The sequence below is a fragment of the Erythrolamprus reginae genome, chromosome 1 (assembly GCF_031021105.1).
Source record: "Erythrolamprus reginae isolate rEryReg1 chromosome 1, rEryReg1.hap1, whole genome shotgun sequence".
NCBI classification, from domain to species: Eukaryota; Metazoa; Chordata; class Lepidosauria; order Squamata; family Dipsadidae; genus Erythrolamprus; species Erythrolamprus reginae.
Genome location: NC_091950.1, coordinates 331710171 through 331725214, shown reverse-complemented (window position 1 = coordinate 331725214; position 15044 = coordinate 331710171). Strand labels below are relative to the sequence as shown.

Genomic DNA, 15044 nt, shown 5'->3' with positions numbered 1-15044 from the left:
TTTTACTCATTAATCGGTGATCCCAGTCGTAGCAGCTGTGGCTCATTAGTGAGTATATCTGTCTATTGCATATTCTGGTTTCTGTCCCAAATTCCTTGGGCTAAGGAAATTAATGTATGAATTGCAATGCTCACTTCAAACTTGATTGATTCAATTACAACACGTGATAGTGTGATTGTAGATGATAATACTATCAAAGACTCCGTATACTCAGAAGCCAGTAAAGCAGAGCAGATGCTGGAGGTGATGATCAGTGTGAGGGAACATTTTTCCCCTTTGAGGCTTGCCTCACACAAGAAAGAAAATAATAACTATTTTGTTTCTTTTCATCTCCTTCTCTCCTTCTCCTAATTTTCCGCTTTCAGATTTTATAGATAGACTTCGGGCCACTGTTTGTTTAGTCTATTTATATAACCACCCACTCAACACAAGACTGCCAGACTTCAAGGCTTACTGTATTTTCACTGGTGACTTGGATAAAAAAAAGCGAGGAGAACTCTTATCAGATTTGCAAGTGACACAAAGTTGGAAATGATTTTGGAATAATAGTTGATTTACTGTATTAGAGGTGATGCATCTGTAAAAGTGAGACCTAGAGTTTTAGATTAGATCAACAGAAATTTAAAAAAATTAATCACGGGAAGCATACATTACCTTTTATTTTGCTTTGTGCATTGTATCCAATTCTGGGACCACACTTAGATGATTTCAGGGGGAAAAAACCTATTTCAGATAAAGACAGTTAGGTGGCTAGAAATTAAGTCCTACGAAGACAGACAAAGGTATGTTTTCCCTTGAAAAAAGGCTAAGAGGAGATATAACATTTTGAAAAATGGGAAAGAATATCACATAGAAGATCAAGGCCTCTTCTCTCTCTTATTCCAAAATGCAGGACATATAGATTTAAATTGCAGAGAGAGAGATTCTGATTAAATATTAAGAGGAAAGAACTTCTAACATAAGAGGATGAAATTGTTCCTAATGAGTAAAGATTAGTTCAGGCAGGGACTACATGGCTACAGTACCAGTATGGCTGTACCAGTACGTAATTAGATTACTGCACATATCAGGAGTTGAACTGGTGGCTTAAGTGGTCCATCTCTTCCTACTCTATGATTCTATAATCGTAAATACAAATAATCTCCCAATTTACCAACCATTCATTCAGGGACCATTCAAAGCTAGGACAACACTGAAAATTGAGACTTATGACTGGTCCTCAAAGTTGCAGCTGTCATGGCATCCCATGGCATGTTGGGATGAATGTGGACGATTGTGTTAGGATTAACGGGGTTTTAGGATTTTTTAGTTTTTAATATTTTTAATATTAAATTTCTACACACTTGTATTGATTATATTGTACTCCGCCCTGAGTCGGCTGAGAAGGGAGTCATACAAGTTTAATAAATAAATAAATAAATAAATAAAATGATCACATAGTCACAATTGGTGGGGTGTTGGCAAATGACACATATTTACAATGGTTGCAGTGTGTCTTGCTCATGAGATTGTTATTTGTTACCTTCGCAGCCGGCTTCCCACAAATGGACTCAATGAGAAAGCTCACAGGAAGTTACAAGTTGTGATCACATGACAACCAGAAGTCATTGTTAGGTAGCACAGTCATGCGACATTTCACTGTAGGATCATACTGGTTAGTGACAGAGTTGCTGGTCTCAATTACAGTCAGTAAGTGAAGACTACCTGTAGTAAGAACATAAGAACATAAGAAAAGCCATGCTGAATCAGGCCAAAGCCCATCGAGTCCAGCATTCTGGGTCACACAATGGCCTGCCAATTGTCCATGGGGAACTTGAGCAGAAAGAGAAGGCAAAGCCCTCCCTTTCCTTCAACCCCCAAAAAATGGTACCCAAGGGAATCCTGCCTGCCTCAATCAACATAGAGGCGGCACATGGACATCCCTTTCAATAACCACCGATACACTTGGCATCCATGAATCTGTCTAATCCTGCCTTGAAGCTATCCAGGCTGACAGCTGTCATGAGCTCTTCTGAAAGTGAATTCCATAAACCAACGACCCTCTGGGTGAAGAAATATTTCCCTTTATTTGTCCTCACTTTCTTACCTATGAGCTTTAGGAAGTGCCCCCTCGTCCTAGTATTGTGTGATAGAGAAAAGAATTTTTCTCTATCCACCTTTTCTATCCCATGCATGATTTTTTACACTTCGATCAAGTCGCCTCTTAAACGCCGTCTTTCAAGGCTGAAGAGACCAAGGCGTTGCAACCTGGTTTCATAAGGGAGGTGCTCCATTTCCTTGATCATTCTTGTTGCCCATTTTTGCACCTTTCCAGTTCCATTATATCCTTCTTGAGGTGCAGTGATGAGAACTGAACTGTACACAGTACTCCAAGTGTGGTCTCACCATCAATTTGTACAGAGGCAATACAACACTTGCCAACCTATTTTCGATTCCCTTCTTAATCGTGCCAAGCATGGAATTTGCTTTTTTTTTTTTTTACTGCTGTTGCACACTGGGTTGACATCTTCATTGGTCTGTCCACCAAAACCCCAAGATCCCTTTCTTGGGTTGTCTCAGAAAGCTTGGTCTCAGAAAGCTTAGTAGTTTCTCTTCTGCTCAGAAAATTGACAGAGCTGTTGACTTCAATCATGTGCCTATTCTACCTGAAGACATTATCTTCACACACAACTCCACACTCTCCACACCTTTATATGACAAATGAATGAACATTTATACTGGCCAGCAGTGTTCCCTCTAATTTTTTGGGGGGGGCGGAAAAGTATAGTGTCTGAGCGGCAGTCTCTTCGGGACTGGGCGGCACAGAAATAATAAATAAACAAACAAACAAACAAACAAATAAATAATTAAATAAAAAACCCACCCTGTTTTCCCTCAGAGAATTTCAAAATAAAATACTGTACTGTGTGTCTATAACAGTGAGCTCATAATAGGGCAACTCTATCAATATCAAAATGCCACTTAAATAGTTGAGCTAGTTTCAAACTAGATTTTGATTTTCTTTCTCTCTTCCTTACTCCCATTCTTTTTCTTTCTCTTTTCCTTCCTCTCTTTTTTCTATCTGTTTTTCTCTCTTCCTCTCTTCTTCCTCTCTCTCTCCTTCCCTCTCACTCTTTCCCTCTCGGCTTCTGGGCAGGTTTGAAAAACTCTGAGTTGATGATGATTTTTAAGTGAGCGATTGCTCCCTGCTCAGCTTAGAGGGAACTATGCTGGCCAGTATTTCAGGGTAGGAGGGAACTGGGAGGTTTCCAGGGTCTTGGGGAAAATTAAACAAGGGATATATGCAGTCATTCCTAGTTGATTGTAGCTTGCAAGTTGAGTCACTGCAATTCAAACATTCAAGAAGGTCAAAAGCCAAACCACATACTGCTCCCTGCAAAATGCAGCAGCTGGTACATGTTCAAGGGTGAAATTCCAATTGGAACATGCTATAACATTTCTGAGTAAATATTTATGCTCAGGAAGGTTAAAAAGCTTGGGTTATTAGGATTTCTGATCTTATTCATAGGCAAGCTGCCACTGAAGTCTCCTTACTGTGACCTGCCATTGACCTCCATTTTCAAGTCTGGAGACAGTTGTGTTCAGAAGAGACAATTAGAGTGAATCATGGGCCAGAGTAGGATATTAGAGTAGTACTTCAAACAAATGAGGTTTTTTAAAGCTTAATCATCTCTTAAAGATCCTTCTTGATCTTTAAGAGATTGTTGGATCCTCTTTCCTGCCATCACTCTGTCCACAATTTTGAAAGATGGTAGAAATTCTTTAAGAAAGTGTGTATTTTTTTTGTTCATATCAATTGCAACAGCCTTTGTTTTCAGTTCCTTTTTGCAGAATGGCAGTTTTTGAAATGAGGGTTTGAAGTTTAATTTGCTTAAAAGGAGTTGTAGAAATGGAACATATTCAGTGGTGTTCTGTCGGGCTCTCTGATAGGAGCCTCCCAAAAATTCAAGGATACAAATTTCAGACACACACACATTTGAAAATTCAACACAATGTTCTTTATCACAAAAGTCAAAATAAACTAAGCACTCTTTTTGTATTGCAAAGAGCACTCTTCCCAAAATAACCAGGTAGTCTGTACAATTCCCTTAATCAGTCATTAAGTACTTAGCCAGCAGCTGTGGAGAAACTTCACACCCCTTCTTCTTCCAACTAAGTGACACACACACACACACACACACACACACATTGCTCTGCTTTGGTTTCAAAGGTGTGAAAAAGCAACAAAGTCCAGCACACAAGATTCCTGATGAAACTGCAACAGATATTCTTCCACAATGGCCAAACCCACATGCTGCTATTTATAGCAGCAGCCGTAATTACTGGAGCCCCACCCAAACACAGGTGGCCTCCCTTATTTCCTGTAATATGTTCTTACTTGGTCTCTTCTACGCATAATTCTGCACTTGTGTGGATCCAAAATGTCATCATCTGAAGCTATAGATAGAAGATAAGGAAGATGGTCTGCCTTGGCTGTGTGCCAAGCCCTCCTCTGCTGAGTCACTCCCACCTTCTTCTTCGTCCGAAGAAACTAAACTCTGAACTGATTCTGTTGGCAATAACACAGGCCTGTGACAAGTTGAAGTTTCCCCTGCACCGACCTCCCCATTCCCTGGGGCAGGAGCTGGGGCAGAGCCAACCACAACACCTACCAATCAGATGGGACTCAGGAGGCAGAGAATAGATGGGGGGGGAGGGCTAGTCAGAGGTGGTATTTACTGGTTCTCTGACCTATTAAAAATTTTTCCTAGCAGTTCTCCAAACTACTCAAAATTTCCAGTACTGGATTTCCAGAACTAGTCAGAACATGCTGAAACCCACCTCTGTACATATTGGGAAGCCAATTTCATCTGTTCTGTCTTTATTAATCATGGACATTTTGCAATGAAATCATGTATTGCTGAGATATTACTTATTGTAGATATTAACAAGAGCATGAAGGGATTTGAGTGTCCCATCATTATTTTTTTTAAACTTGCCCATTGCAGGGAAATTTCTTGCTAATTTAAGATTTACCACCAGTTTTATAACAGATGAATACATTTTTGCTTTGATTTTTTTTATAAAAGCAAACCTATGGAGTAATTTGCTAATTGTTCCCATGTTTCTTGACTATCATATTGACCAATGGAACTTAAAACCAATGATCACATACAGTGATACCTCATCTTACAAACACCTCATCATACAAACTTTTTGAGATACAAACCCGGGGTTTAAGATTTTTTTGCCTCTTCTTACAAACTATTTTCAAACCTTACAAACCCACCACTGCCGCTGGGATGCCCCACCTCCAGACTTCCGTTGCCAGTGAAGCACCCATTTTTGCACTGCTGGGATTCCCCTGAGGCTCCCCTCCATGGGGAACCCCGTCTCCGGACTTCCGTGTTTTTGTGATGCTGCAGGGGAATCCCAGCAGCGCAAAAACGGGCGCTTTGCTGGCAAGGGAAGTTCAGAGGTGGGGTTTCCCAGCACGGGGAGCCTCAGTGAAATCGCAGCAGCGCAAAAACACAGAGGCCCAGAGGTGGGGTTTCCCATGGAGGGGAGCCTCAGGGGAATCCCAGCAGCGCAAAAACAGGTGCTTCGGCTGGCAAAAGGGGTGAGTTTTGGGCTTGCACGCATTAATCGCTTTTCCATTGATTCCTATGGGAAACATTGTTTCATCTTACAAACTTTTCACCTTAAGAACCACGTCCTGGAACCAATTAAGTTTGTAAGACAAGGTATCACTATACAGTATATTGAACAGGATCATATTCCATGGCAAGTGACTATGTATTTAACTTGTCCTAATTTGTTCCTAGAGGCAACTTGCATTTAATTTCTTAAAAACCAAGGTACTATAAAATGCGTTGACTATATTATATAACTTGATTGAAACAAAATTAGAATAAGGTAATTTTAGGAAGGAAAGAAAAATATTGAACTCTGATTATCATAAACTTGCGAAAAATGATTCTTCCTTGTCATTCTAAACTTGTGTTATGCTAGTTTTTCCCATGGAAAATATTGTTTCTTTGCGCCTAAAGGGGGAAAAACATGGCTTCTGATTATGACAAATTTTCTAACTTTACTTATGTTTGCAAAAGACGTTATGAGTCAAATAAATAACATTACATATTTAACTATCTGTATTTCGTTCTAATTATTTTGTTCTCAAATGCATGTTGTGCCTCTGTGTTACGTCCAGTTCTTAGACCTACTTAAGCTGCTTGTCCAGTACTTAATGCACATTTTTGGGGGGTTATCAAGCAAAACTCTTGTTGTCCCAAGCACGTTATTTGAATGTTGCAACTTAAATGTTTTAAACTATTACTAGTTTTTAATTATCAGTTTTCTTCCTTCACATTGGTATGTCTAAGTCTTGATTTTCTGAGTCGTGTGGGGTAGTAGGGAGGACAGTTACTGGTAGTATGTAAATATTTAGCATTCTGGAAGCTTAAGTTTTCCCTCTAGGCATTGGGCCATGAAGATAGATAAGCTCATCTGACAGGTGGAGTATAAATTTGATGGACCCCAGCTGTATATTGTCTGATATGTTAGCTATGGAATTTGTTTCTTTTATATTTGAATGTTTTTTTTAAAAAAAATTGTGATCCTTTTATTCTGTTTTGTTTTTGCTTGAGTTATACCGTCCAGAATTGCAATTCCAAGAGCTGAACAATTAAGTAATTCTTCTAAATGCTAAAATAAAGCCCATTTTACTGGTACAAACTCAGGAATCCTTTCTTAGACAGATAAAACTCCACGCAAATGGATAAGTCATACAGATTACATTCATTGTCTGGTAACTTCATAGCATAGACTTACTAATGAGATGAAATTCCTCAGAATATATGACCATAATCTGTCCCATTACAGTAGGTGAAAAGAGATTCATTTCTTCTATCTGCAGGCTATCGCATGGTCCTTTGTTAAGACTTAAAAATAGCTCTTGGCGAGCATGGCACAATTACCTAGCAGCCTAGGTATAGCTCAATGGCCAATAAGAACACACAGATGAGGTCACATATCATGGACTACATTACCCAGAGTGTAGTAATAATAATAATAATAATAATAATAATAATAATAATAATAATAATAATAATTTATTAGATTTGTATGCCGCCCCTCTCTGAAGACTCGTATGTAGCAGAAAATCTGTTGCTACATTCCCCTCTTTAAAAAAAAACAGCTCTTAATAAATATCCCTTTAGTCTACCAGCACAATGTTTATGCTCTTCATGAGAAGTTCTCAAACCTTGGGTAATGATATCTGTAGGATTGTAAAGCTGAGGAGAGACCCACTCTGTCTAATTGCAAGGACCCTTTTTAACCCTTGGTACCCCAGGATATACAATAACACCACTCCCTGAGGGGGCGACCCACATCAATAACATTGTCCACTTGACCCAAATCCCAAGAGAAAAAGCCAGATCTAAGAGGATCATCTGAATCTCCCATGTCATGTTGCTCCAGAACCAGAGTGGGTTCCATTTACCTTCCCTACCAGTTTGCATCATGTCGGAAGCATGTACCTACATCACATCAGGGAAATTACCCTGTGCACATGCGCAGAGGGTTCTTTGCCAGCCACTTTCAAGGAGTGGCAACCAGAGGACTAGTTCAGGGGCGTGGCCAGCTGGCTATTATTAAAGTTCATTGCAAAACTCAAAACCAGAAGCACATACAGATGACTGATTCAGCTGGATTCATTAACTTTATAAACATAGTAACAGATGAATTTACAATACTATTAGCAGACTTCTTCTTCCATATAGCAACACAAGTAGCTTCTAGTTCAGAGAGAAACAAGAGAGCAGAGTGGACCTGGAGCCATGTCTAGCCTTATGCTTAAGTTCCAGTTTTGATTCTCTGCACAGACTCAGAAGTGGTTAGCTGCCATTGGCTGACTTAGTTGCTATGCCTATTCATTGGCTGACCTTGTTAACATTAGCTCTCCCAGTTCATGATTATCTCAACAGTTCGGCAAGGGGAGGCAAATTTCCACCACCGGTTCGGGTGAACCGGTCCAAACCGGTAGCAATCCACCACTGTTCTAGAAGACAAGTGCTAAGAAGACACTACTCCGGGTGCAGCAAGATAAGATTATTTAATAGAAAGACTATATCTTCTCTACTAGCTCTGGTGGAGTGCAGAAATTGATGCTGGAGTAGACCCTGCCTGAGATACAGGAGCAGGACTGTTCTTCAACAGTCTCCTTTGTGCTCTCTTAGCATGGTGGTTTTCTGGCAGATATTCCATTACCAATCTAGGTAACATCGGTGTTTGTTGTATTATTGTTGTCTTGCAACAATGCAAGCCCTTAGAAGAGGGGAAAGGCGACCCCACCCAATAATGCCTTGATCCTAGCCAAATTTCCTCCAATGGCTATTGGTTGAGTTGGAGCTGTTGCAAGAGTTTTTGCTGCTCTGACAATTCAGCTTTGGGGTACATCTTGTTGGAGTCATCTTGTTGGATGACTGCTAGATCAGGACCATCCCTGGGTGGATAAACAATGGCATTGTGATACATGGAAATAAGGAGAAAGAGAAAGCCACACAAATTTATTTATTTGGAAATCAGGGTATCATAAACTTTGAGAATGCCTACTTTACATATATAAGAAAAAATAAATAAACTTCCTCAGAGGCAGTATACTTTTTTCCAACAAACCATTGCAATGCCAATATTCCGGTTACTCAATTATAGTTCCATTGTAAGACTTTGGGAAAATGTTCTAAAAGATGACAAATTAGAAAATTATGGGGAGATATCAGAAAAAGGTTGGGAGAGTGACCATTTTTCCATGTATTCATCAGAGAATTGAGCCAACTCTCATGGAACTAACTGCATAGCTACCACTTAGACCAGGGATTGGCAATTATGGTATCTTTATAACCTGTGGACTTCAATTCCCAGAATTCTGCTTGGCTTAAAGATTCTGGAAGTTAAAGTCCATAGGTTGTAAATACCAAAGTTGCCCACTTAGATTGTAGAAGTTCTGTGTCAAATGACTTTCTTATAAACATTAGTGTCTTGTTGCTCTTCCTAAAAACATTATTCTATGAGGTGGGGGTGGGAGTTAATATCACTAATTATTTTTGGAACGAATATTGCTTAGCATGTTTATGTCTTGCCAATACTGCATCAAAGCATACTTATTTTAAAAGGCAATTTATACTTTTTTTTCGTAACAAGATTATTTTTCAGTCTGAGGAACTCATTAATAAATTTTTAATCCACAGAGGTCTTATGACTTATTTGGATTTGTTCAGCGCCAGCTCATTTCTTTTCTTGGCATGCCCTCTCTGAACTTGCCGAGCACGAGACCCAAATCCCAGGGTTTGAAGTGACTCTGTTATATACTTCTGGCTTGGAGAGACACACAATACCACCAGCAACTTTGCATCACCACCTAAAAAGAATCAGGAAGATGTTTGTTTGTTTGTTTGTTTGTTTGTTTATTAGATTTGTATGCCGCCCCTCTCTGTAGACTAGGGACGGCTAACAACAATAATAAAAACAGCATATAACAAATCTAATATTTAAATTACTAAAAACCCTTATTAAAAACCAAACATACACACAAACATACCATGCATAAATTGTATAGGCCTAGGGGGAAGGTATATCTCAATCCCCCCATGCCTGACAACAGAGGTGGGTTTTAAGGAGCTTACGAAAGGCAAGGTGGGTGGGGGCAATTCTGATCTCTGGGGGCAGTTGGTTCCAGAGGGCCGGGGCCGCCACAGAGAAGGCTCTTCCCATGGGCCCCGCCAAATGACATTGTTTAGTTGACGGGACCCGGAGAAGGACCACTCTGTGGGACCTAACTGGTCACTGGGATTCGTGCGGCAGAAGGCGGTCCCGGAGATATTCTGGTCCATATACATGTTAACTGAAGATATACATGTTAACTGATTCAATTGCCCCAATGCCAAACCTTGGCTCCAGAAAGCTTGGTGGATAAATAACTGTATAACAGAAACCTGTAGTGAAGCACGTTTTGAATCATTCATGTCTAACTAAGGAATTCAAAGATTAAGTTCTTAGGACCCAGTGTTGTAAAGGAAACTTTACAACTGAATTTTCTCTTAAATAAATTTTAGTTGCTATGAGATAGGATAATTTGTGTCTCTGTGGATGATGAATTGATTAGAAAGCAAAGCAAAGTCTAGGAATAAAGGGACCATTTTTTTTTCAATGGAGGGAGTAAGAAGTGGAGTCCCTGAAGTGCCTATGTTGTAACAAGTGGTTTTTAACTTGTTCATAAATGATCTTGACCCCAGGTGAGCACCAAGCATCTCAAGTGTGGAAATAATAACAAATGGTGGGGGAGAACCAGAAATGTTTGTGAAGAGCTCTTCAAGTGGCTAAAGCATCAAGCAAAGGTTAATGTTAGCTGGGCCATATTCAAAGAGGGCAACCAAAATAACGAAGGCATTCAAATACTCTCAGTATGAAAAACAAATCGAACCTTTGGAACTCTTTATGTAAAAAAGGAAATGGGGAGTTGGAATGACTGAGGTATATAAAATCATAGACAAGAAGATGGCCAGAGTGACTTCCCACCCCCCTTTTTCTGAAAAATTCTACAACCGGGAATGATCCAAAGTAATAAGATTTAGGACAGTACCTCTTTACACCATGGATAATTAAAACACACATTACATACATTGCTGTGACCACTAACTTGGCAGGCTGGATAAATTTATGGACAGGTCTGTCAAAGGCCACTGGTCTAAAGAATTCAATATTCCTCCTGATTGATGGCAGTATATACCAGTTGTAGGGGAGAATATTTGTATTCCAGCTTCCGTATTTTTTTTACAAAGAACTCAAGGTGACAAACATATCCAACATAAGGGCACCATCGTGCCTACTGTCTCTGTCCTACTGTTCTATTGTCCAAATTTACCTTGTTTATGTTTATACCATACCTATTATCTTGTACATGTTTTGACAAATAAATAAATAAAATAAAAATAGAATAAATATGACAGAAACACATATTCTTCCTCCTGCTTTTCCCACAGTAACAACCAGTGAGGTGAGTTGGGCTGAGAATGAGTGACTGGCCAAAGTGGCTTCTAGAACTCATGGTCTCCTGCTTTCGAGCCTGGTTCCATAGACCAAGGATAGGCAAAGTTGGCTCTTCTATGACTTGTGGACTTCAACTCTCAGAATTCCTGAGCCAATCATGCTATCTCAGGAATTCTGGGAGTTGAAGTCCACATGTCATAGAAGAGCCAACTTTGCCTGTCCCTGCCATAGACCAAACTGGCTCTTATGTACATTTGCTTGTGAGCATCCAGAAACACCTCTTATGGCCATTGTGGGAAACACAATAATGGATTCAGATGAGCCTTGATCTATCTATCTATCTATCTATCTATCTATCTATCTATCTATCTATCTATCTATCTATCTATCTATCTATCTATCATCTATCTATCTATCTATCTATCTATCTATCTATCTATCATCTATCTATCTATCTATCTATCTATCTATCTATCTATCTATCTATCTATCTATCTATCTATCTATCTATTCATTTATTGGATTTATATGCTGCCCCTCTCCGAAGACTCGGGGCGCCTAGAATCTGATCTGATCCAGAAGGGCTATTCTTTCATTCTGGTAACCACCTCATTTTACAATATACATGTGACATAGTGAAATAGTAAGAATCTTGCTAGAATTTTTTTTTTAAATGAACTAGAAAATCTAGTATCTCTCCTTGGTTAAAATAAGAATCTTATCATTAGTCACCTTTGCTTCTTGAAACTACACTTCTATATCAACTATACATTTGAAAATTGGTATAGAAATTCAACTTCATTGTACTAGCAATAGTAATGGCAATTAACACTTAGACTTATATACCATTTCATAGTGCTTTCACAGTTCTCTCTCAAAGCACTTTACAGAGTCAGCATATTGCCCCCAACAATCTGGATCCTCATTTTACCAACCTCGGAAGGATGGAAGGCTGTGTCAACTTTGAGCCGGTGAGATCTGAACTGCACTCTAACCACTGTAATAATAAGAGGTATGCAAATAAGTATAAATATTATATTGTATCAAGCTATACTCACCTATGGCATCCTGTAGCAAATGTGTAAGTTTGCTATTTCGATATGGAATGTGAGATTTCTGCTCTGATAGGGCTCCAAGTACATCTGCTAGAGCAGACAAACTGCGATTAATGAAGGAGGTCTCTCTCAACAGTGATCCAGTTACACCAGACATACCTGATACAATAATCATAAAAAACAAAACAAAAAATCCACATCTGAAAAACAAAAGTAAACATTTTGCATAATTGCATACTTTTAATTCCTGCATACGCCGCATTTGAGTTTTGTCGGACAAAAGGTTATAGAAGACTCTTGAGGATTCATTCATTCATTCATTCATTCATTCATTTATTCATTCATTCAATTTTTATGCCGCCCTTCTCCTTAGACTCAGGGCGGCTTACAGCATGTTAGCAATAGCACTTTTTAACAGAGCCAGCCTATTGCCCCCACAATCTGGGTCCTCATTTTACCCGTACTGTGGACATCCAAGAAAGTTAGGACAAAAATCACCTGAATATACAGCTGGATTTAATTCTGAATAAATGTTGTTTAGGTTACTATTTTAATCTATGTATTACGTAAATGTTAATATAGCTAAATTGGTATTAATCCCTGCAGTTAATGATGCCATATGATACTTCCCACCAAGATCTGGATTTTCATAGGACAAGATCATCAAATGGTTCTCATCAATGAATGGTAGAAATTATAATGTGGTTCAACTGCATTTTTGGTATAAAAAGCAAACTTTATAAAGTTTTTTTAAAAGTTCACTATTTACTCTTAAAACAGCCACCAGGGAAAAAAAAAAAGAGTAATTGGCAGCCACAAAAAGTGTGCTTTTATAACCTAGGCTCAGTTTTCAAAACATTATTTCTGGAAGGTTACGTTTAACTAAGTGGCTTTTATTGGTAAGAAAGCTTGTACTTTAGGAAACGATCAGAATTTGTGGGGAGGAAAAAAGCCGTGTGCTTTTAAAAAAGGAAGAAAATATTTGGGAAAGGTAAACGCCAAAGAAAACAGAAAATTGTTTATAAAAACCATTAATATTCTTCTTACTATTATTTTCCCACGAGGAGACTCAATTTTTTTTAAAAAAAATCTGCTAAATAATTATGTGCTATCATGTCATTTTCAACTCCTAGTGATCAAACAGATTTCTCCATGGCAACTTGTCCCTAATCTGGTCCTTGAGGTTTCCCAAAATTAATTGACATTGGAACTGAATCCATCTACTTTGCTGTTGGTTGTCCTCTTTCTCTTTCCCTCTATCTTGCCCAGCTTTTGAATCTTCTCCAGAGAGCTAAGTCTTTGCAAATTAAGTGTATGTTTTAACAAATATATGGCATATTTACATAGAACATAAAATAATAGGGTGGGAAATGACCCTGGAATTATTCTTGTCCAATCCCCTGTCCAAAGCAGGAGTTCCTAACATCAAATATTTTTGCTTAAACAGCATCATCTTAACATGCAAGCACTCTAACTGAGGTTAATACAGTGGATATATTAGTATTATAATATATTAGAATATATTATAAACATAATGGATGGGCATTATGGCTGAAGAATTAGAAAGCTACCTTATTGGGGTGATTTGTTCATCCAAGGGACTCCTTTGCATTTCCAAATGAAGAGATTGCCTATTTTTGGAATGAATATGCTTAACGTGTTTATGTGCATATATGAAAAATGAACTGATTTCCTAGGTGTTTGTCCTTTTATAGCTAACTATAGCTTTAAGAAAAAGTATTAGCAGGGATAGAAGGATGCTACGTTTTTGAGCCAAGGAAACCACTCAAAAATGGGATTGGAGGTTGACCATTCAACAAATTCAAAATGCTGACTATTTGCGGGGTAGGAAAAGAAGTATAGGAAGATAGTCTGAGATTCTGTGGACTGGCATTAAGAAAGCTTCTGTTCTGACCCGGCTCCCCAAACACAACAAACCCTCTGTAGTTGAAGCAATGATTCCTTTATTAGGAATGCCAGCAGCCTCGTCAAAAAGTTTCTCCCACACATCAGGCTAACAAATCTGTGTGGCAGGGAGTTGAATAGTTTAGTTTAGTTTAGTTTAATCAGATTTGTATGCCGTCCCTCTCCGCAGACTCGGGGCGGCTCACAGCAACAGCAATACAAGACAAATCCAATATTAAATTAATTTTAAGAACACCACAAGTTAAAAACCAATCATACACACTAGCATACCATACACAAATTTTATAAGCCTAGGGGGAAGGAACATGTCAATTCCCCCATGCCTGACGACAGAGGTGGGTTTTAAGGAGCTTACGAAAGGCTAGGAGGGTGGGGGCAACTCTGATATCTGGGGGGAGTTGATTCCAAAGGGTCGGGGCCGCCACAGAGAAGGCTCTTCCCCTGGGTCCCGCCAAACGACATTGTTTAGTTGACGGGACCCGGAGAAGGCCAACTCTGTGGGACCTAACTGGTCACTGGGATTCCCGGAGATATTCTGGTCCGGTGCCATGAAGGGCTTTATAGGTCATAACCAACACTTTGAATTGTGACCGGAAACTGATCGGCAACCAATGCAGACTGCGGAGTGTTGGTGTGACATGGGCAAATTTAGGAAAGCCCATGATAGCTCTCGCAGCTGCATTCTGCACGATCTGAAGTTTCCGAACACTTTTCAAAGGTAGCCCCATGTAGAGAGCGTTACAGTAGGGTTACAGTAGTCGAGCCTCGAGGTGATGAGGGCATGAGTGACTGTGAGCAGTGACTCCCGGTCCAAATAGGGCCGCAACTGGTGCACCAGACGAACCTGGGCAAACGCCCCCCTCGCCACAGCTGAAAGATGTTTCTCTAATGTGAGCTGTGGATCGAGGAGGACGCCCAAGTTGCGGACCCTCTCTGAGGGGGTTAGTGACTCCCCCCCCAGGGTGATGGATGGACAGATGGAATTGTCCTTGGGAGGCAAAACCCACAGCCACTCCGTCTTATCCGGGTTGAGTT

The 15044-nt window shown here is 39.5% G+C and overlaps 1 protein-coding gene across 3 annotated transcripts in view; it reads right to left on the bottom strand.

Moving 5' to 3' along the window:
- Nucleotides 1-8538: 8538 nt before the first annotated feature.
- The window catches only part of KIF25 (kinesin family member 25), a 58611-nt gene continuing 52105 nt past the window's right edge, over nt 8539-15044 (bottom strand). For all 3 annotated transcript variants that reach the window (XM_070740299.1, XM_070740317.1, XM_070740307.1), the window contains 2 exons: nt 12087-12242; nt 8539-9400 (listed from right to left, as the gene is read on the bottom strand). In XM_070740299.1, coding sequence (XP_070596400.1) covers nt 9243-9400; nt 12087-12242 — 314 coding nt within the window. In that variant the 3' untranslated portion in view covers nt 8539-9242. The remainder of the gene's footprint in view (nt 9401-12086; nt 12243-15044) is intronic.